The 22,258-nt window shown below is 52.6% G+C and overlaps 2 protein-coding genes and 1 long non-coding RNA gene across 10 annotated transcripts in view; 1 reads left to right on the forward strand and 2 right to left on the reverse strand.

Moving 5' to 3' along the window:
- LOC144330975 (uncharacterized) lies at window positions 1–4,406 on the reverse strand. Its single transcript, XR_013397729.1, has 3 exons — window positions 4,179–4,406; window positions 2,573–2,820; window positions 1–76 (listed from the first exon to the last, which is right to left on the reverse strand). It is a non-coding gene; the product is annotated as an uncharacterized LOC144330975 (long non-coding RNA).
- Window positions 4,114–16,511, forward strand: PKLR (pyruvate kinase L/R). Of its 5 annotated transcripts, XM_015111417.3 has the most exons (12): window positions 4,157–4,256; window positions 4,582–4,671; window positions 5,264–5,446; window positions 10,063–10,154; window positions 10,251–10,382; window positions 10,539–10,725; window positions 11,087–11,357; window positions 11,482–11,632; window positions 12,202–12,354; window positions 12,449–12,615; window positions 13,829–14,010; window positions 15,096–16,511. In XM_015111417.3, exons 1-12 carry the CDS (start codon window positions 4,157–4,159, stop codon window positions 15,200–15,202), a joined length of 1,815 nt encoding a protein of 604 aa, XP_014966903.1. In that variant the 3' UTR covers window positions 15,203–16,511. The 5 variants fall into 5 exon arrangements, with proteins under 5 accessions (XP_001112902.2, XP_014966903.1, XP_077799789.1 ...); XM_001112902.5 differs by lacking the exon at window positions 4,582–4,671 and having other exon boundaries at window positions 4,114–4,256; XM_077943663.1 differs by lacking the exon at window positions 4,157–4,256 and having other exon boundaries at window positions 4,542–4,671; window positions 10,539–10,757; window positions 11,065–11,357.
- HCN3 (hyperpolarization activated cyclic nucleotide gated potassium channel 3) overlaps window positions 15,924–22,258 on the reverse strand; it is a 12,529-nt gene continuing 6,194 nt past the window's right edge. For 3 of the 4 annotated variants that reach the window (XM_001115891.5, XM_028828273.2, XM_077943161.1), the window contains 6 exons: window positions 21,623–21,784; window positions 21,003–21,221; window positions 20,449–20,595; window positions 19,793–20,033; window positions 18,436–18,600; window positions 15,924–17,993 (listed from right to left, as the gene is read on the reverse strand). In XM_001115891.5, coding sequence (XP_001115891.1) covers window positions 17,308–17,993; window positions 18,436–18,600; window positions 19,793–20,033; window positions 20,449–20,595; window positions 21,003–21,221; window positions 21,623–21,784 — 1,620 coding nt within the window. In that variant the 3' untranslated portion in view covers window positions 15,924–17,307. The remainder of the gene's footprint in view (window positions 17,994–18,435; window positions 18,601–19,792; window positions 20,034–20,448; window positions 20,596–21,002; window positions 21,222–21,622; window positions 21,785–22,258) is intronic. The other variant, XM_077943165.1, reaches the window with a different exon arrangement.

The raw sequence follows: 22,258 nt of genomic DNA on the forward strand, positions 1-22,258 counted from the left end.
CTGAGTCCAGGAGATGGAGGCTGCGGTGAGCAGAGATCATGATACTGCATTCCAGCCTGGGCTACAGAGGAAGGCCCTGTATCAAAAACAAAATAAAGCCAGACCATCCTTAAAGGCCCAAAGTCCCATGTCTCTCCCAACACCACAAGCACAAGGCCTGAATCCCCAGTCCCTGAAGTCTACCACATTCTCTCTGGCTTCAGATTTTGTCCCTCTTTATTTGTTCTGTCTTCTATATACAGAGAGATGAGACCCCATGCTCATTTCCCCTAGGAAGTCCTCCCTACTATCTGTCTCTTTTCCAACTCCAGAGTCACAGAATTCTCCCCTTCCCATCCACTGAAACAGTCCCAAGGGGCAGGCATGGAGCTTAGTGGTTACAACTCGGGCTCTGGAGCTCTACTCTCTGGGCCTGAATCCCAGCTACACTCCTGACAAGACTTTTAGTATCAGACAAGTGTATCGGGTAGGATTTCTTCAGGAAATAAAGAGTTCTCTCAAATTGAATAATTTGAAGGTGTTTCATAACAGGGTTATACAAAGGAATGGGCAGGGTGTTGGTAAACCACAAGGGATAGTGCATTACCCCAGATCTAATAACAGTGGGCTTTGTTACTCCTGTAAGGGTCCAAGGCATAGGGAGAGAATGGTCCCTAGAATCCTCACAGGGGGCAGCTGCGGAGGTAAATGCTCAACCTCACCCTCTCCGTCTCATCTCCTATGGATGCCACTCTCCAAACCCTACAGATGCCACTCTGCAAAGCCTTCAGCCCCCTGGCCCCACAGCAGAGTGGAGAAGGAACCTTGCTATGGCCCAATTCCCTCATCTGTAAAACAGCCTGTTGATCCTACCTTCTTTCTAGGTTGTCACAATGATAAAAGGGGACAGTGTCCATGAGGCACGGACGCTGTTCCAGTACACAGGAAGTGTGCTCCATGAACAGCTCCAACTGTCTATGGATTTTGGTGATTAATTGGCTTCTCAAATTTAGCCTGTCAAAACAGAAAGCTTGAATTTCCCCCTACTTCAAACCTATTTCTTCTGTAGTCTCAGTTAGTGGCACTACCATCTACCCAACTGCTCAAGCCAGACTCCTTGATGCTAGAAGCCACCCTCTCCATGGCTGTTTTGCTGTTCCACTTTGCTGGCTCTTCTCCAAAATGCATCTCCAAGCCATCCCCCTCTCTTCATCTTCACTGCCAACATGCTAGATCACCTACCACCACCAAGATTCTTTCTAAGCCCATAGTAGGTCTACCTGTACCTACCATTTATTCTTTTTTTTTTTTTTTTTTTTTTTTGAGACGGAGTTTCGCTCTTGTTGCGCAGGCTGGGGTGCAATGGCGTGATCTTGGCTCACTGAAACCTCCGCCTCCCGGATTCAAGTGATTCTCCTGCCTCAGCCTCCTGAGTAGCTGGGATTACAGGTGCGCACCACCACACCCGGCTAATTTTTTGTATTTTTAGTAGAGACAGGGTTTCACCATGTTAGCCAGGCTGGTCTCAAACTCCTGATCTCAGGTGATCCACCTGCCTTGGCATCCCAAAGTGCTGGGATCACAGGCATGAGCCACCACACCTGGTTACCATCTATTCTTTACCCAGCAACAGAAGGGACCTAAACCATCAGTTGGATCATGTCCATCCCCTGGGTAAACCCACCACATCACAAGATCCTGCTCAGGTCCCCTACCTTCACCATGGGCCATGACCCTGCACTCCAGGCACGCAACCTCATTGCAGCTCTTTGTCTCCTTGGCGCCAAGCTTTTTCTTCCTCAGAGCCTTGGCATATATTATTTCTGCCCCCCCGCCCCCGCCGTGGAAAACCCCTTCCTCCATTTGTTCCCACTGGTTCCTCCTCATCCTTCAAATTTCAGCTGCAAAATAATCACTTCAAAGAAGACTTCCTCAACCACCTCATCTTGTCTAAAATACATCCTCGAGGCCGAGCGTGGTGATGCGCACCTGTAATCCCAGCTACTCGGGAAGCTGAGGCATAAGAATCGCTTGAACCCCAGAGGCAGAGGTTGCAGTGAGCTGAGATCGTGCCACTGCACTCCAGCCTAGGTGACAAGAGCAAAACTCTGCTTCCAAAATAAATAAATAAAATAAAATACACCCTCTCTCTTCTCCCACTGCCTTCTGTGTTCCAGCACCCTGATCGATTACTTAGTAGCACTTGCAACGTTTGTAGTTCCATATTTATTTCTCTGATACTTGTTCATAGTCTGTCTCCCCGCTATACTGTAAATCTCACAGAGGGCAAAGGCCCTGTCTGTTTTGCTCACCAGTGTGTCCTTAGGGCCTGATATAGAGTACGTGCTCGATAAAGATTGGACAGTGGAGAATGGGCAAATGGTAACTAATGAATGCTACGATGATGATGATGCCATCAAAGCCCTTCCAGAGAATCCCACCAGTTACTATCAGCTGAACCCACAGCTGGCATCAGGGCAGCTCTCGCAAAGGATGCCCCAAACCATCCCAAGATAAGGCTGGTTGGGATTCCAGTGAGTGAAGTGCTAAATGCCAGGGCAATCAGGCCAAAGCAGACATTAAGGGAACTTACCTACAGAACAGCTGCTGCACATCCTTGCTGTGGACAATGGGTGTTCTACCCAGGTATGTTCTCAAGGAGGGGTTCAGGATATGGTGTTTATAGGAGTGTTTAAGAAATTTGAGGCCAGTACTATGGCTCACACTTGTAATCCTGGCACTTTGGGAGACCAAGGCAGGAGGACCACTTGAGCATAGGTGTTCAAGACCAACCTGGGCAACAGAGTGACACCAGTCTCTACAAAAATAAAAAGTCAACACCTGTGGAAAGAAAGGAAAAAAAATATTTGTAATAAATACAAATTTAAAAAGTTGCCAGGCATGGTGGTGCATACCCGTAGTACCGGCTACTTGGGAGGCTGAGGCGGGAGGATCGTTTGAGCCCAGGAGATCAAGGCTACAGTGAGCCATGATCACACCAGTGCACTCCAGCCAGGGTGACAGAGTAAGACCCTTTAAAAAAAAAAAAAAAAAAAAAAAAGAAGAAGAAGAAAGATAGGCTGGGCATGGTGGCTCACACCTGTAATCCCAGCAGTTTGAGAGGCTGAGGCTGGTGGATACTTGAGGCCAGGAGTTGGAGACCAGCCTGGCCAACATGGTGAAACTCCGTCTTTACAAAAAAAATACAAAAATTAGATCAGGTGCAGTTTCTCACACCGGTAATCCCAGCACTTTGGGAGGCCGAGGCGGGTGGATCTCAAGGTCAAGAGTTCGAGACCAGCCTGACCAACATGGTGAAATCCCGTCTCTACTAAAAATACAAAAATTAGCCGGGTATGGTGGCACATGCCTGTAATCCCAGCTACTCAGGAGACTGAGACAGGAGAATCACTTAAACCCAGGAGGCAGAGGTTGCAGTGAGCTGAGATTGCACCACTGCACTCCAGCCTGGGGTACAGAGTGAGACTCTGTCAAAAAAAAAAAAAAAGAAAGAAAGAAAAGAAAGAAGGAAGGAAGGAAGGGAGGAAAGAAAATTTCCCTGGGGGTAGGCGTCTATAAGTTTAGTAAAATAGTCGATCTTTCAGTGTTTCCAGCAACAACCTAATCAAGTTTATCAGTGTCTGGGAATGTTCAACGTACCATCTTGGGTTCAAACCTGTAGGCAAAAACATGCAGCTGGCCAGGTTACAGAGTGGTGAAGGCACTCTGCATTTCTTGGTTGAGACAGAGAAAAAAAGTGGGCAGAACTGGGTGTCCCTCCCCCCACCATACTATCACAGTGATCCCTTTTGCCTTTCTTCAGGCTCCAGCCCCACCCTATAGCCCCTGCTCCCTGGATTCACTAGGGCTAACTTCAATAAAGTACAAAGAAAAGGGGGCCATACGAATGACCAAAAAATATATATGTATATCTATTCACATGGATGACCAGATAGTATGAATGGATTGAAAATTTATCAGGAAAAATGGATGAAAGGAAATGCCAGGAGATGAGGGCAGACAGCAGGCAGTTCTGGGGCAGGGACTCTGTAGGGACAGGGTGGCCTACTGGGTGTGCCCCTTTTCTCTTCTCTGGCTCCCTTAGATAAGACCGGCAGTTTTGTCATCCTTCCCCTCTCATTCCACGGCCCCGCAGCCCCAGGCCCACACTGAAAGTATGTCGATCCAGGAGAACATACCATCCCCGCGGCGCTGGTCATGGGTCTCTAAGTCCCAAAGAGACTTAGCGAAGTCCATCCTGATTGGGGCTCCAGGAGGTAAGAAGGGGAAGCAGAAGCCATGGAACATAGGAGGAAAATGAGGGTGGAAACTAGGAGCCAGGGTGGAGGGTATAAATGATCCATATCAGCCACTGGCTAGGTGGGTTTTGGAGAGACACATACGTTCTTCAGAACCTCCCTTGTGTTAAATTATGGACCCTGGCATGGGCCTTTTCCAGGCCCTATAGGCAGGCCAGAGCCGCAACATGTAAGCCACGGGGCACTCCCGTGGTTCCTGGACTCTGGCCCCTGGCATACAGGGCTTCCAGTGGAATAGGAGACACTGGTGACACTTTAACCAGTCTACAGAACTGATCCCCAGCCCAGCTGGGTCTCATGCCTCTGACAACCCAACAGTGTGGAGCAGACCCACAAAGAGGGAGACCCAGAGAGGTGTGCAGTGGCATGGAAGGTGCGGCTGGAATGGGGGGGCTCCTCTGAACTGGGCTGGGTCAAGCTACAGGGACCTCTGGGTCTGTAGCAGCTTTGAGAGGTCTGGGAGACTCAGAGGATGGGGTGGGGAAGCCAGCCAGTAGCCAGGGGTTAGAAGGGAGAAAACAGAGACCTTCGGAGCAGGAACTGGGTGATTCTGAGCCTGAATAGGGACAGGCTGCTGGGGACTAGACATCAAGGGGTGGTGGGGTTGAGGGGCATCAGTAGTTGCAGGTTGGGGGGTCCTGGGTTGTGCGGGGTCAGTATAACTGAGTGGTCAAGAACTTGGGCTAGAGTTAGTCAGACCTAGATTTGAATCCTAGCTGATCCATACTTAAAAGCTGTATGATCTTGGACCATTTATTCTCAGTCTCTGTTTCTTTATCCATAAAATTGGATAATTATAGAACATTTAACAGTACCTGCTTTATAGGATCCTTGTGACGTAATAAGATAATACATGCATGATGCCCAGCTCATAAGAAGGGAAGGAATAGAGGGTATGCTGAGAGATGACAGCATGGGGAGGAAGGGCAGGTGACATGCAGTCCCTGTGTCCCCTTCTACCACAGGGCCAGCGGGGTATCTTCGGCGGGCTAGTGTGGCCCAACTGACCCAGGAGCTGGGCACTGCCTTCTTCCAGCAGCAGCAGCTGCCAGCTGCTATGGCAGACACCTTCCTGGAGCACCTCTGCCTACTGGACATTGACTCCGAGCCCGTGGCTGCTCGCAGTACCAGCATCATTGCCACCATCGGTAAACACTCCCATCCCCTGCAGCCTCACAGAGCCTACTGGTGTTTCTTGAGGTGCTTCTTCATCTCTTGTCTCCTTTGAGACTTCTCCATGTTTGACACAGCCATTCATTCAATGAAAATTTGTTGAGCATATAGTAGACAAGATTTTGGGCCCTGGGAGTAGATCAGCGAAAAAAACAGACAAAAATCCCTACCCTGGGGGAGCTGACAGTCTAGCTGGTGTGACAATAAACAGTAAGCACAATAAATTATTTAAAATAAGTAAATTATTTATTCCGTTAGAAAGTGAGGCCGAGCGCAGTGGCTCATGCCTGTAATCCCAGCACTTTGGGAGGCCAAGGCGGGCAGATCACCTGAGGTCAGGAGTTTGAGACCAGCCTGACCAATATGGAGAAACCCTGTCTCTACTAAAAATACAAAGTAGCCAGGCATGGCGGCGCATGCCTGCAATCCCAGCTACTCAGGAGGCTAAGGCAGGAGAATCGCTTGAACCCAGGAGGGGGAGGTTGTGGTGAGCCGAGATCGCACCATTGCACTCCAGCCTGGGCAACAAGAGAAAAACTCCATCTCAAAATAAATAAATAAATAAATAAATAAATAAATAAATAAAAGTGGGCTGGGCTCAGTGGCTCATGCCTGTAATCCCAGCACTTTAGGAGGCCAAGGTTGGCAGATTCCTTGAGCCCAGGAGTTTGAGACCAGTCTGGGCAACATGGCAAAACCCATCTCTACAAAAAATACAAAAATTAGTTGGGTGTGGTGGTGCACGCCTGTAGTTACAGCTACTCGGGAGGCTGAGGTGGGAGGATCACTTAAGCCCAGGAGGTCAAGACTGCAGTAAGTCATGATCAAGCCACTGTACTCCAGCCTAGGTGACAGATGAGACCCTGTCAAAAAACAGAAAGGAAAGAAAGAAGGAAGGAAGGAAGGAAGGAAGGAAGGAAAGAAAGAAAGAAAGAAAGAAAGAAAGAAAGAAAGAAAGAAAGAAAGAAAGAAAGAAAGAAAGAAAGAAAGAAAGAAAGTTGGCCGGGCGCAGTGGCTCATGCCTATAATCCCAGCACTTTGGGAGGCTGAGGCAGGTGGATTACCTGAGGTCAGGAGTTCGAGACCAGCCTGGCTAACATGGTGAAACCCTGTTTCTACTAAAAATACAAAAAATTAGCCAGGGATGGTGGCATGTGTCTGTAATCCTAGCTACTCGAGAGGCTGAGGCAGGGGAATCGCTTGAACCTGGGAGGCGGAGATTGCAGGGAGCCGAGATCATGCCATTGAACTCCAGTTTGGGCAACAAGAGCAAAATTCTGTCTTAAAAAAAAAGAAAAAAAAAATGGCCAGGCGCAGTGGTTCATACCTGTAATCCCAGCACTTTGGGAGGCGGAGGCAGACGGATCACGAGGCCAAGAGATTGAGACCATCCTGTCCAACATGGTGAAACCCCATCTCTACTAAAAATACAAAAATTAGCTGTGCGTGGTGGTGCATGCCTGTAGTCCCAGCTACTCAGAAAGCTGAGGCAGGAGAATTGCTTGAACCGGAAGGCGGAGACTGCAGTGAGCAGAGATCGTGCCACTGTCCTCCAGCCTAGTGACAGAGCGAAATTCCGTCTTAAAAAAAAAAAAAAAAAAAAAAAAAAATGAAAGAAAAGAAAAGAAAGAAAAAGTGAAAGTTATAAATGTTATGGGAAAGAAATCAAGTATGGTAAGGGCATCAGGGGTACAAGGGTGAAGGCAAGCTGCAGCCCTAAATAGGGAGGTCAGGTACCCATTATTGAGAAAATGAGACCTAAGGGAAGACTTGAAGGAGATGAGAGAATTAGCCATGCAAAGATCCGGGAGGAGAATTCCAGGAAGAAGGACCAGTCAGTGCCAAGGCCTAAGTCAAGGAGGTTAGAAGAGCTAAAAACCGGCCAGGCGCGGTGGCTCAAGCCTGTAATCCCAGCACTTTGGGAGGCCGAGACGGGCAGATCACGAGGTCAGGAGATCGAGACCATCCTGGCTAACACGGTGAAACCCCGTCTCTACTAAAAAATACAAAACACTAGCCGGGCGATGTGGCGGGCGCCTGTAGTCCCAGCTACTCGGGAGGCTGAGGCAGGAGAATGGTGTAAACCCGGGAGGCGGAGCTTGCAGTGAGCTGAGATCCGGCCACTGCACTCCAGCCTGGACAGCAGAGCGAGACTCTGTCTCAAAAACAAAAATAAATAGAATAAAATAAAAAGAAGAGCTAAAAACCATCAAGGGGGAAGAGCTGCAGATATGAAGAGACTGCGGGGAGAGGAAGATCAGGTGGGGCTTTGTAGGCCATTTTTAGAATTTGAGCTGGGTTTTCCTCCAAGTGAAATGAGAAACTGCTGCAGGGTTTTGAGCAGGGGAATGACAAGCTCTTATTTATGTTTTAATAGAACCTCCCCTCCCCTGCTACTGTACTGAAAATAGATGGAGGGTCGGGGGAAGGGTGCCCTGCAGTATTTCTGTCTCAGACCAGTTGGCGGCAGTGAGGTGGTGAGAAGTGGTCAGATTCTGAATGTATTTTGCAGGTAGAGCTGACAGGATTTGCTGATTGATTGGATATGGGGTAGGGAGTGAGGGCGAGAAAGAAAGGAGTCAAAGGTGACAGGTGACTCTGAGGTTTTTGCCATGAGGAACTGCAACAATGCATTATCCACTGAGCAGGAAAGACTGTGGTGGAAGGGGTTCGGGAGAGAGCAGAAGTTCACTTGGGACATGTTGAGTCTGAGATGTATATTAGCCATCCAAGTGTGATAGAGAGGGGGCAGTCAGGTACACAACTCTGGGTTTGGGAGAGAGGTCTGGATTGGAGAGACACTTGGGAGTTGACTACATATACATGGTATCTCAAGCCATGAGATTAGTTGAGATCACCAAAGGAGTGTAGGTGAAATGACAGACAAGAGAACAGGGTATCTAACGTTAAGGGGAGGAACAAGGAAAGGAGACTGGGAAGGAGCAGCTAGTGAGGTAGGAGTCAACCAAGAGAGGGTGTGGTCCTGGAGGTCAGGTGAAGACAGTGTGTCAAAGAGGGATGTGTGTCCAGGCTGCTGATGGGCCAATAGAGGAGGACTGAGCATTGAGCATTACACTGAGCAACAACACAGAGGTTCTTGGTGACCTTGACAAGAACAGATGCAGTGGAGAGATGGAGGCCAGCGCCTGAGTGGGGTGGATTCAAGGGAGAATGGGGGAGGGGAACTGGAGGCAGCAAGTACAGATAACTCTTGCAATGAGTTTTGCTGCAAGAGAGAGCAAAAACTGGGACTGAGGGGAAACCAGGGGATTAAGATAATTTTTTTTTTTTTTTTGACACAGAGTCTCGCTATGTGCCCAGCCTGGAGTGCAGTGGCTGGATCTCAGCTCACTGCAAGCTCTGCTTCCCGGGTTCACGCCATTCTCCTGCCTCAGCCTCCTGAGTAGCTGGGACTACAGGCGCCTGCCACCTCGCCCAGCTAGTTTTTTTTTGTGTGTGTATTTTTTAGTAGAGATGGGGTTTCACAGTGTTAGCCAGGATGGTCTCGATCTCCTGACCTCCTGATCCGCCCGTCTCGGCCTCCCAAAGTGCTGGGATTACAGGCTTGAGCCACTGTGCCCGGCCTAGAATTTTTTTTAAATGATGAAAGAAATAACAGTAGGTTTACATGCTGATGGGGATGATCCAGTAAAAAAGGAAAACATGGCTGGGCGAGATGGCTCACACCTGTAACCCCAGCACTTTGGGAGGCCAAGGTGGGTGGATCACCTGAGGTCAGGAGTTCAAGACCAGCCTGGCCAACATGGTGAAACCCCTTCTCTACTGAAAATACAAAAAAAATTAGCCAGGTGTGGTGGTGCACACCTGTAATCCCAGCTACTCAGGAGGCTGAGGCAGGATAATTGCTTGAACCGGGGAGGCAGAAGTTGCATTGAGCAGAGATGCTGCCACTGCACTCCAGCCTGGGTGACAAGAGCAAAACTCCCTCTGTCTCAAAAAAAAAAAAAAAAAAAAAAAAGAAAGAAAGAAAGAAAGAAAGAAAAAAGAAAAAAAAAAAAGAAAAGAAAAAGAAAGGAAAACATGGGTGTCACAGAGGACCACAGAATGGCTGAATCTATGTCCTTGAGCAGGTGAGAAGGAGGAGATCTAGTGCACAGGTGGGAAGACAGATAGGGACCGAAGAATGAGCCAACCTGCTCTCAGCTAGCAGCTGCCCCATAGCAGCGCTGGCGTGGGATAGAACTCAGCTCTCCTCAGTCCATGAGGCCTCCTAGCTCTAAAACCCCGCACCCAAACGCCCTCACCTGGCTCCCAGCCCCTGCCCTACACCCCATACCCTGGGGTAGCCGGGCAAGCAGCACTTACATACATCACATGCCTACACAGTGACCTCAGGCCTGGCGGAGGGCACTCCCCTCCTACTTCCACAGTGTCGTCTCCCCAAGGGGACAGATGTTTGCTGGAGAGGGAAGCGGAGTCTGTGATCTGTGAGCAGGGGTTGCATCAGGGAGTAAAGGTCAGGTAACAGGACTCTTGTGGCGCGAGGCCTTCTGAGAGTGGTAATGGGTTGGGTTTGGTTGCCTCTCATGTTCTGGGGGAATGTTGTCTGAACGTGAATTTCTGGTTCTAGGGCCGGCATCTCGCTCCGTGGAGCGCCTCAAGGAGATGATCAAGGCCGGGATGAACATTGCGCGACTCAATTTCTCCCACGGCTCCCACGAGGTGCAGGACGGGCCGCCGGGCGGTGGGTGGGGCAGGAGGATGCCTCGAGGTCCTGGCCACCTTCCCCTGAAACCCTCGCTCCGCTCCCTCCCCCAGTACCACGCTGAGTCCATCGCCAACGTCCGGGAGGCGGTGGAGAGCTTTGCAGCTTCCCCGCTCAGCTACCGGCCCGTGGCCATCGCCCTGGACACCAAGGGACCGGAGATCCGCACTGGGATCCTGCAGGGGGTGAGCAGTGGGGCTGGGACTCGCCGGGCCGGGGCGGGAAAGGCGGTGCCAGTTGGACTGGGTCCAGGCGTGGGCAGGGGCGGGTCCAGGCGTGGGCAGGGGCGGGTCCCGGACTCCGGGGCGCAGAACTCACGTCTCCTCTGGCTCCGCCCCTAGGGTCCGGAGTCGGAAGTGGAGCTGGTGAAGGGCTCCCAGGTGCTGGTGACTGTGGACCCTGCGTTTCGGACGCGGGGGAACGCGAACACCGTGTGGGTGGACTACCCCAATATTGTCGGGGTCGTGCCTGTGGGGGGCCGCATCTACATTGACGACGGGCTCATCTCCCTAGTGGTCCAGAAAATCGGTGCGGACGCGCCTCCCGCCCTGACCACATCCGTGCGCTGGGCACATTCCCTTCTCCTTGGCTCCCCCATCAGCCCTCAGACCGACCACACCTTCCCCTGGCCACGCGTCTTTGCCAGCCTGTCCCAGGAGTCCCCAGCATGCAACTCCGCGCTCACCCTGGGTTTGGGCTGGACTACGGGTGGGTCGTTTCTTCCACGGATGTCCATCTGTGCCTCTTCTGGGCAGAGCCCAGAACAAGGGCGGAGAGACGAGGAGGGCGTGGTTCCTGACCTCTTGGGGGTCCAAGCCCAGTGTCCTCTCTGCTGTAACTGTGCCCGGTCCTCACCCCTGACCGCAGCTGGCTCTCTCCATGTCCTCAGGCCCAGAGGGACTGGTGACCCAAGTGGAGAACGGTGGCGTCCTGGCCAGCCGTAAGGGCGTGAACTTGCCGGGGGCCCAGGTGGACTTGCCCGGGCTGTCCGAGCAGGACGTCCGGGACCTGCGCTTCGGGGTGGAGCATGGAGTGGACATCGTGTTTGCCTCCTTTGTGCGGAAAGCCAGTGATGTGGCTGCTGTCAGGGCTGCTCTGGGGCCGGAAGGACAGGGCATCAAGATCATCAGCAAAATTGAGAACCACGAAGGCGTGAAGAGGTGAGGCTCGGGCTCTGTTCCCCTTCGGCCCTGTCGCTATTCCCCATCACCTTTCTTCTCCCGCCTGCCTCTGCCTGGCATCTCTTGGCTTTCTGCCTCGACCCTGATTCTCCCAACTTCTCAGGTTTGATGAAATCCTGGAGGTGAGCGACGGTATCATGGTGGCACGGGGGGACCTAGGCATCGAGATTCCAGCAGAGAAGGTTTTCCTGGCTCAGAAGATGATGATTGGGCGCTGCAACTTGGCGGGCAAGCCTGTTGTCTGTGCTACACAGGTCTGGAGTGAGCCCTTGAGGTTCGGCACTTTGTGGGTTTTAGGGACAACTGTGGATGAATACCCATACTGTAAGGGTTTGTTTTGTTTTGTCTCTGTCATCCAGGCTGGAGTGCAGTGGCACAATCTTCCCTCACTGCAACCTCCGCCTCCTGGGTTCAAGCAATTCTCCTGCCTCAGCCTCCCAAGTAGCTGGGATTACAGTTACCACCACCACACCAGGCTACTTTTTGTATTTTTAGTAGAGGCAGGGTTTCGCCATGTTGTCCAGACTAGTCTCGAACTCCTCACCTCAGGTGATCTACCCACCTCGGCCTCCCAAAGTGTTGGGATTACAGGCGTGAGTCACCGTGCCCGGCCCACACTGTAGGTTTATAGCACATTTTGCTGACAAGTGTTTGATCCTCAAATGATAAAGTTAGATATACTTTGACCCCTATTTTCAGGGGTTTGTGACTGTGACCCTGGATTTCGGGACCCTCTGAGAACGTGGGTGTCAGAGAGTAGCTTGGGCAGGGTCTCAAGTCACGGTGTGACTCCTACATCTTTGATGTCCATGCTGTCCCTCAGATGCTGGAGAGCATGATTACCAAGCCCCGGCCAACGAGGGCAGAGACAAGCGATGTGGCCAATGCTGTGCTAGATGGGGCCGACTGCATCATGCTGTCAGGGGAGACTGCCAAAGGCAACTTCCCTGTGGAAGCCGTGAAGATGCAGCATGCGGTAGGAGCTCAGAATGAAAAGCAAATGGGCCAGGGAACCAAATCCCTTCCATACCCCAGTGCCCCTTCCCAGCCTGACATTCTGGCACCTGCAGATTGCCCGGGAGGCAGAGGCTGCAGTGTACCACCGGCAGCTGTTTGAGGAGCTACGTCGGGCAGCGCCACTGAGCCGTGATCCCACTGAGGTCATCGCCATTGGCGCCGTGGAGGCTGCCTTCAAGTGCTGTGCTGCTGCCATCATCGTACTGACCACAACTGGCCGGTGAGGGGGATGCCCAGATGGAGATTTGGGTCAAGGGTAGGCTGGGATGGGCCCCAGGCCTGGGTTTAGTCTGGTCACCAGGAGTGAAGCGTGTCCACCTGAGACAAAAGGAGAGGCAGCAATGACAGCTGGAGGCCAGGAGACACAGAATGCCAGTGAGCTTCTAGGGCTGGAAGGGGATAGCAGCATCACTGGGCACATTGGCTTCAAGGCCATTTGGGCTCCTGGGGCTCAGAGGCAAGTCCATTCGGCCCACAGAGCCTACAAATGCTGAGGTATTGCAGAAGGGCCCAGTAGGTCTGAGTTTAAGTCTTTACTCTGAAATGTAGCTCTATTAGCCTGCTGTCTTTCCTCATGAACAGGACAAGGTAATGATTTGTTCTTCATGGGGTTGTGAGGATTAACAGGAGATATTAAGTACTACATAGTACCTAATATCTATACAGTAAATTAAGCACATAATGCACATTCTCAAAAGGGTTTTATACTTTGTTGTTGTTGTTGTTTTTTCTTTTGAGAACGGCGTCTCACTCTGTTGCTCAGGCTGGAATACAATGGTGCAATCTCGGCTCACCACAACCTCCACCTCCCAGGTTCAAGTGACTCTCCTGCCTCAGCCTCCCGAGTAGCTGGAATTACAGGCGCCTGCCACCACGCCCGGCTAATTTTTTGTATTTTTAGTAGAGACAGGGTTTTGCCATATTGGCCAGGCTGGTCTCAAACTCTTGACCTCAGGTGATCCACCCTCCTTGGCCTCCCAAACTGCTGGGATCCTAGGCATGAGCCACCGTGACTGGCCAGTTTTTATATATTTTTAAGAGATTTCTCCTTATTATCTCATTTGATACATCCATATTATCTCATATCTTTCTTGTGTGGTAGGGAGGGCAGGCATTCTTTTTTTTTTTTTTTTAAACAGAGATAGGGTCTCACTATGTTGCCTAGGCTGGTCTTCAACTCCTGGGCTCAAACAATTCTCCCACCTTGGCCTCCCAAAGTGCTGGGATTACAGGCATGAGCCACTGTGCCCAGCCTGGGAGGCAGGCATTCTTACACTCATTTTACAGGTGAGAACACCAAGGCCCAGAGAAGTATGATGACTTACTCAGGGTCACACAGCTTGTTAGTGACACCTGGAACCAGAACCCAGACTCTCCTTTCCTGGTTCACCACTCCCTCGCTGTTCTGGGCTGACCTTCTCTGCCTTCTCCAGCTCAGCCCAGCTTCTGTCTCAGTACCGACCTCGGGCAGCAGTCATTGCTGTCACCCGCTCTGCCCAAGCTGCCCGCCAGGTCCACTTATGCCGAGGAGTCTTCCCCTTGCTTTACCGTGAACCTCCAGAAGCCATCTGGGCAGATGACGTAGATCGCCGGGTGCAATTTGGCATTGAAAGTGGTGAGCTACCTAGACCTTCCCCGCCCACTCCTACCATTCATATCAGGAGTCCTCCAACCCAGCTTCCCATACCCACTCAAAGGGCCTTGCCTCTCTCCTGTGGTTCCAGGTTTTCCCTGTGAGAGTCACTAAGACTGAGATATCAGTCTGGCATATCACAAACACCTCTTCCATCAGCATAGCCACACAGGCAGACAGCTGTGCTACTTAGCAACACACTCTGTCCTAGCACGGATACTCCTGCTAGGAGTTTTGTTTGTTCTTCGTTTTTTTGAGATGGAGTCTCGCTCTGTCGCCAGGCTGGAGTACAGTGGCACGATCTCGGCTCACTGCAACCTCCGCCTCCCAGGTTCAAGTGATTCTCCTGCCTCAGCCTCCTGAGTAGCTGGCACTACAGGCACGTGCCACCACGTCCGGCTAATTTTTGTATTTTTAGTAGAGACGGGGTTTCACCATGTTGGCCAGGATGGTCTCGATCTCCTGACCTCATGATCTGCCTGCCTCGGCCTCCCAAAGTGCTGGGATCACAGGCGTCAGCCACCGTGCCGGCCTATCTTGTGCCTTTAATATACTGCAGTGGTGATACTCCCTGTGTGCCACCTATGGGACATACTTCACTGCCTCATTCCCTACAGGGTGGCCTTGACATGGTGGAGGGTGGTGGCTGGTTCTCGTTACAGGGCTGGCCTGGTCCCTCAATGACTAATTTTCAATGACTGATTTTCTTTCTTTCTTTTCTTCTTCTTCTTTTTTTTTTTTTTTTTGAGATGGAGTCTTGCTCTGTCGCCCAGGCTGGAGTGCAGTGGCGCGATCTCGGCTTGGCTCACTGCAACCTCTACCTCCTGGGTGCTGGGTTCAAGTGATTCTCCTGCCTCAGCCTCCTGGGTAACTGGGATTACAGGCACACGCCGCCACACCCAGCTAATTTTTATATTTTTAGTAGAGACAAGGTTTCATCATGTTGGCCAAGCTGGTCTCGAACTCCTGACCTCAGGTGATCTGCCCGCCTTGGCTTCCCAAAGTGTGGGATTACAGGTGTGAGCCACCACGCCTGTCCGATGTCTTGTTTTCTTTCCCTCCCCAAGGAAAGCTCCGTGGCTTCCTCCGTGTTGGAGACCTGGTGATTGTGGTGACAGGCTGGCGACCTGGCTCCGGCTACACCAACATCATGCGGGTGCTGAGCATATCCTGAGACGCCCCTCCCTCCTCTGGCCCAGCCTACCCCTGTATCCCATCCCTTCCTCCCCAGTCTACGTCCTCCAGCCCACACCCCTCCAAAGCCCCACCTTTAAGTCCTCTCTTCTCTATTCCTGAACCTCCCTACCTGAGGCCTATCTGAAACTATATCTGCCATCTAGCCCCATTCGAGGTTGCCCCTTCCCCGTCTCCATTTCACACAGGTCCTGAAAGTCTGTGTCCAATTATGCACTGGCCACCCGACAGCACCAACTGTACATTCCCTGCATCCAATCCACTCAGCAGGCCCTAAGATGCCTTGAGCCTTTAATCCCAGTTTGGCTGGTTAATTCCATAACCCCAGACATCTCATCCCTTGGGGTCAGGGAGAAGGGAGACAGGGCAATCTTGTCCACAGTCTCCCATTTTCATATGTGGCCCTCATGATAATCTGGGCATCTCGTGCCAGGGCAGGCTACCCTTTCATGGTGACTAACAGTGACATGATAGTCCACGCTTTGGGGAAAACTGGGTGGGATGGATGCTGGGGAGAAGGGAGGGCTGGGCAGCTGATTTTGTCACTGTCTTCACCTCTGTGCTGGGCTTGTAGACCACTGTCCTGGCTGCTCTCATGCCCGCCTGATACCTTGCTTGGTCAAATCCCTGGCTGCTTCCTTCTGCACCCAGAAATTCCTTCCCACTCACTTTGTTCCCACACACAAACCAAGAGCCAAAAATGAGTGTGTCTATTTTATATTTAAACCCAGCTGTTTGGAAGCAATTATAAAACTTCTCCCACACACCAACAACCCCAGAACTCCCCACCCAGAAGGAAAGGAGACTTGGGGTCCTGGCCCCACAGTCTCTAATGCTGTAGAGTAGCAGAGGGGACAGACAGAGTGAGTGAGTGTGGTAAAGGACTGCTCTTGTCCCTGAGAAGGCAGAGGTGCTGGCTGGCCTGCCCTTCCCAGGCTTGGATACCTTGGGCCTTTCCCTTACTCCTGCACCAACAGAAAACTCAGAAGGAAAAAAACAAAACAAAACTCTAAAGGTAAACACAGTCCTTCTCCCTCTCTCATGTGGCTCCTCCTGCCCCTACCTGGGAGAAGGTTCAAGTATTGCGCTGATGGGTTTGGGAAAGGACCACAGAGGCTGGCATGGAGAGGCCCTGCCTCCTCCTACTCCTCCTGTCTCCTTATCTGAAAAGGAGGGGAGGGATGGATAAAGGAATGGGTAAACAAAATGAATTGGTAACACATAAAATTAGTAAATGAATAAATACAATTAAATAAATGAATAAATAAATAAACAAGCAAAGAAAAAAATCTCTCACAAGGATTCAGCCATTTGCCCCTCCACCAGCGGGGATCTAGGCTGGCATATTAATAAGGAGGTGCCAACTACTCCTTAACCTTTAGGGGGGCATGACTGGGGCAGAGGGTACAGGGGAGAGGCACCTCCCGGTTTACAAAAAGATGGTCTACCACAGGACAGAGACTGCAGGGAACTTAGAAGTGTGCTCCCACTCAGGGGGTAGACACGGAGTGTCCACAGGTGGCAGTGAGTGGGTAAAGGTGGATACCTACACTCAGGACTCAAGACATCTGCTGGCAGTAATGGGGGCGCAGGTGATTGGCAGTGCCTGGCTATGCTACAGGAACAGGAAGATAACCAGGCCAGGCAGAACCTGCAGGATCATCGGCAGGGAAACAGAGACATCTAGCTACTTGGCAGTGATGGCGGTGGCAAGTACTTGTGCTTAGTAAAGGTGGGGTCATGGGCCTGGGCCTGCACCTGGCAGGACCATAGCCAGGGGAATATTCTTGTCAGAGGGTTTTGAGTCACTTCTACTTGGCAGTGGAGACATACAGCGCCTGGCATATTACCTTGAACATGGTAGCTGCTCAGTACACATGATGAATGGGTGAATGGATTATGATGGGACAAGCTACAGGATTCTTGAGCTGAGACCGTCTTCATGGCAGTATGGGGAATGTCCGCACAGGGTCGACATTTCCATGGGGCAATGTTTCAGGTCCCCACGGCCTTCCCCAAGAGGCATCTGCCTTAGAGTACATACTACTGCACCCCAAGAACTAAGGCTGGATGTACTCAAGGGTTTTACATGTTGGCAGAAAGCTGGAGACCCCGGGGGGTGGCTGGCTCAGGCACTGGTGGCCTGGGGGGCTGGGCTGTCCTTGGAGGCTTGGCCAGGAGCCCTGAGGGAGGCAGCCGCTCATTTCCTGATCCCTTACGCCCAGGAGAGCCATCGCCTGATGCCCGCTGAGGCAGAGAGGGTTGGGAGGCTGACAGTGGGCGGCCTCGAGGTCCTAGCCGCCGTCCACCTCCTCCTGGGGGGGGACCCAGCAGGGAGACCTGGGAGCACCCTGCCCGGGATAGGCTGGCATGCAGGGTTCGGGCAGGTGGGGCGGGCAGGCGGGAGGTGGATGCCCACGGGCCAGCTCGGACGGGCACCAGCGGGGAAGCTGGAGACCCTGCTGAGCGCCGAGCAGAGCGAGCAAGGAGGGTGGCTGGAGAGTCAGGGGAGAGGGGCAGAGGGCCCCGCTGGTGAGTCAGGGCAATGGCCACATTGGAGGTAACAGCAGCTGCCTGAAGGGGCGCATGTACCAGTGGCTCCCACAGTACTGGCTTTCCACTGAGCCGAGCTCCTGTGCTCGGGGCCAGACCCCGAACACCACGAGCCATGTCTCTGTCATGTTGCACCAAGTGCTGCTCCATGATGCCACCACCACTGCTGCCTGGACTTGGCTCAGAGCGCTTCCGCTGCAGTATGGAATTCTTCTTGCCTAAAAGTTGTCCCGGGAGGGAGAAGTTAAGGATAGGGAAGGAATCCAAGATGGAGGTTGGATATCAAAGAGTATGAGGGTATCAGGATGGGGTGGGGTTGAGGGCAGGGGATGGGAGTCAGTAGTATGGCAATGGGGCTATGCGGGTGGAGATGGGGGTTGGAGGAAGAGGGTATGTATCAGAGACAGCGAGGGTCAGAGGACTGGTACTCAGGGGAAGGAGGACTCAGGACATGGAGACTTGGGATGCTATCTCTCCTGGATAGGACATGCTGAGGGATAGGGACAGTGGGCCACAGTGTCGAAAGGCCTGTTAGGGGGCATTTGTTGGGGCTGAATTGATTGGGATATGATCCTGGAGCCCTAAACCCTGGGCTCCTTGCTTTGGAGGTGGGGTGAGGGCACAGCCTGGACCCAGAGCAGATAGGTGGACAGGTCTCACCGATGCGGCGCAGCCGATCCATGGCCACGGTCTCAAAGGCCCGGCGCATCATGGGGAACTCCTCGAGCACAGCGTTGAAATGGTCCACACTGAGTGAGTAGAGGCGGCAGTAGGTGTCAGCCCGAACACTGGCTGTGCGCCGGCCCCTAGTTAGCAGGCAGATCTCTGCAGAAATTGGGAGCAAGCTTCAGAAGCCCTGTCCTTGTCCCTGGAACTCCTCTCACTGAGCCTGTAGCAGTGGACCCCACTTTCTAAGGCTCCTCCCTAGATGTGGGAGAAACCATTGATTATCTATTACCTCCCTGCCCCAGGGTCCCTAAACACCCCAAGCATTGTCTTTCTCCAGACTCCCACAATTACTGGATTACTGCTCCCTGTCCTTCCCACTCTGTCCAAATGAAGGCTGACGACCAGACAGGTCTTGCTGGCCCTAGATTCCCAGTGATTCCACTTCACTTTAACTCCCACCCCTCCCCGACTACTCTATCCCAAGAGGTAGACCTGGGCAACTCAGTGTACCTACCCCTCCTACCCCTTTGAATAAACACTGAGGGCAGCCCTGAAGGAGAAAAGCAGTGTCAAAGAGCAAAGTGCAATGTGATGGGGATAGTGGGTGGTATGGGGGCTGAGAGATTATATGAGCCTCCAGTCACTTTGGGCAGTGGCTGGCTGAACTGCCCCTACTGCCACAGGCTGGGTCCCTGAATCACACCACCAGGCAGCTCCATAAAGCTCATGCTCCAGGACAGTCGTGCTTCACTCCTGCCTTTCCCTCATCTCATAGGCTCCTTGGATTTCACTGTCTAAGGGTTCTAAAAGGCCCTCTGGCCCAGTAGTTTGCAACCTGGCTGTGCATTAGAATCTCCTGGGAAGCTTTTAAAAACTACAGAGCTCAGGCCAGGCGCGGTGGCTCACGCCTGTAATCCCAGCACTTTGGGAGGCCGAGGCGGGCAGATCATGAGGTCAGGAGATTGAGACCATCCTGGCTAATATGGTGAAACCCTGTCTCTAGTAAAAATACAAAAAATTAGCCAGGCATGGTGGTGGGTACCTGTAGTCCCAGCTACTCAGGAGCCTGAGGCAGGAGAATCAACCTAGGAGGCGGAGCTTGCAGTGAGCCAAGATTGCACCACTGCACTCCAGCCTGGGCAACAGTGTGAGACTCCGCCTCAAACAAACAAACAAAAAAACTGCAGAGCTACAGATCCCAGCCCAGAGATTCTCCGTGAGTAGGCCTGGGGAGGGGCTGGAGCTCTGTGATTCTGCAGCGTACCCAGATAGGGATCCTGAGCCCAGGAGCAGTTGCCCTCTCCACTGTCTGCTCGTGACCCTGCCACCCTCCCTGAGGCCTGCTGACCCCCAAAGTAGGATCCATCGGTGAGGCGTGTGTCCCGGGCGCCGCGGGCCAGCACACTGAGCAACCCATGCTGGATGAAGTACATCTTCCTCCCCATGGAGCCCTCACGCACCACGAGGTCCCCCGGCTGGAAGACCTCAAAGCGCAGCTTGGTGAGGACTGCAGTGACGAAGCTGGGGTCGGCGTGGGCAAACAGCGGCATGTGGGCCACCAGGCCCCGACAGGTGAAGTTAATGATCTCCTGGACAGGGGAGGGGCCTGTCAGGCAGGCTGTGCCCGGTGACCTGAGATGATCCCCCAAGCTCATCTGCTTCCAGAAACCCCACCCCTGGGGTCATGTTCTGCCAAAGGATGGGGATGCGTCAGTGGACCTGGGACCATCCCTAAGCTCCTGCCTTCGGATCTTTCCCATGAGCCCTTGTGGGACCATTCCCCGAAAACAGAGATCCCTATAGTCCCTCCTCATGTATACTTCACCTGCAAAGGACCTTCAAGAACGACCCTAGCCCCTGAAAGCCCCCCAAATACCTGGCCTCCCACAGGGCCCTCTGCAGGCCTCATTCCCTATAGGAGCACCTGCTGACCAATAGCCCCTACCACCAGACAGCACTCCAGGTCCCTGAAGAGTCCCCCTTCCAGGCCCAACCCAGCCCCACCTCCCGAAGCGGCTCGCTCAGCTCGCCCAGGATGCTTTCCTCGTCGAACATCTTGCCCTGGTAGCGGTGCTCATAGTACTCGTGGATGCGCTGCCGCGTGTCTGCTGGCAGCTTGTGGAAGGACATGTACTGCTCCACCTGCTTATACTGGAGGGCCAGCCCATTGCCAGGGGCAAGAGGACACAGGGAGAGATTTGGGGCCGGAACAGTGGGGTGTGTGTGGGGGAGGTCAGAGACACAGGTCAAACTCAAAGGGGTGAAACATGGAACCAGACATGGATACATAGGGCCACAGAGCAATATGGATAATGGTGGGTACCAGGAAGACACAGAGCACAGTCATAGGAAAACCCAGGTGTGGACAGCGGAGGGGCCAAGCACAGGCATAGGTTCAAACAAGGAAAAGGTACACGCAGGGGCAGGGAACAAATGGACACAGGGCAGGAAAGGAAACAGAGATGCAACAGGGGCACACATCAGAATGGGCGTCAAGTCAGGTTACCCAGTCTCCAACACCCCTCCATGCCACACCTCCCTCTCCTGTCCCTGCTGACCTTCTCCTGGTACTGACGCCGGGAAGAGTCCAGGGACTGGATGAGTGCCGTGGCGTGGCCGATGAACATGGCGTAGCATGTGGCACCCACGATCATGCTGAGCATGGTGAGCCAGACGTCGGGCATGCCTACAGGTGCCTGCTGCCCATAGCCAATGCACAGCATGTGGCTCATGGCCTTGAACAGGGCATGGGAATATTGGCGGCCCCACGAGTGGTTCTGAAGGGCAGAGTGTATTGCAGAGCTGGGCATGGGCCCCTTGGAGCCTCATTCTCCACCTGCCCCTCTTCCTCTTTTGGTCTTTCTCTCTGCCCCCTTCTACTGCAGGCCTTCCTCCTGGCAGGCACTTAAGTTTGGTTCTGGGGGCCCTGAGGCAAAAGGGTCCTCTATTGCAACTTGGGGACCTCAGCTTCTGGCTAGGTACCCTTAGTTGCCTGCTCCCTCCAACACACGAGCACTTCTTCTGGGTCTCCTTCCCCTTTCCTCCCTCCTCCCCACCTCCTCACTCCTATTTTCTGTCGTGATCATCTCCCACCTCCTGCTCCCTGTGCCATCCCTGCTACTCGGGCAGAAGAGCCCTAAGAAGGCCCAGGAAAGGCAGAGCTGTGGGGACTTCTCACCACCATGTGGTTGATGGAGACCCAGCAGTCGGGAGGGAAGTCCTGCAGCATGGGCACCAGGAACTGCAGACAGCCATCCCAGTGACATAGCAGCAGCATCATCCCAATGAGGTTGAAGATGCGAACCACAGCACTGGCCAGGTCATAGGTCATGTGAAAGATCTGAGGAGTCCAAGGAGGAGCTGCTGTGGACAGGAACCCCTCCCTGCTTGTCCTCCTCCATTCCCAGCCTGGCAAATTCTCTCTCTGAACTACTCCCCAGCCCCAGCCCCCATGAATTAAAAAATGAAACTATTATTCATTTGTATGGAGTTTTGTGGCAGACATGTATAGCTAATGCAAAGCAGTTTCTTATTTCTCTCATCTTAGGGATAGGAAAGCTGAGGTCAGTCATGTGCCCAGAACCACATAGTAAGTGTCACAGCAGAGAATCAAACAAATCTATTGCACAAGCTGCCCAAGTGTAGCCTAGAAAAGAGAGAGGGCATTTCACAGTGTAATGTCTCCAGAGCATATGTGTAAGAATTAATGCCAGCAGCCCTCTCCTTTCCAGTCGTAATAATACATAATAGTGGCTTCACTGAGAACTTAGTATGTGCTAGACACCTTTCTAAGTGATTTGCATGTATTAACTCC

Source organism: Macaca mulatta, chromosome 1, assembly GCF_049350105.2.
Source record: "Macaca mulatta isolate MMU2019108-1 chromosome 1, T2T-MMU8v2.0, whole genome shotgun sequence".
Classification (NCBI taxonomy): Eukaryota; Metazoa; Chordata; class Mammalia; order Primates; family Cercopithecidae; genus Macaca; species Macaca mulatta.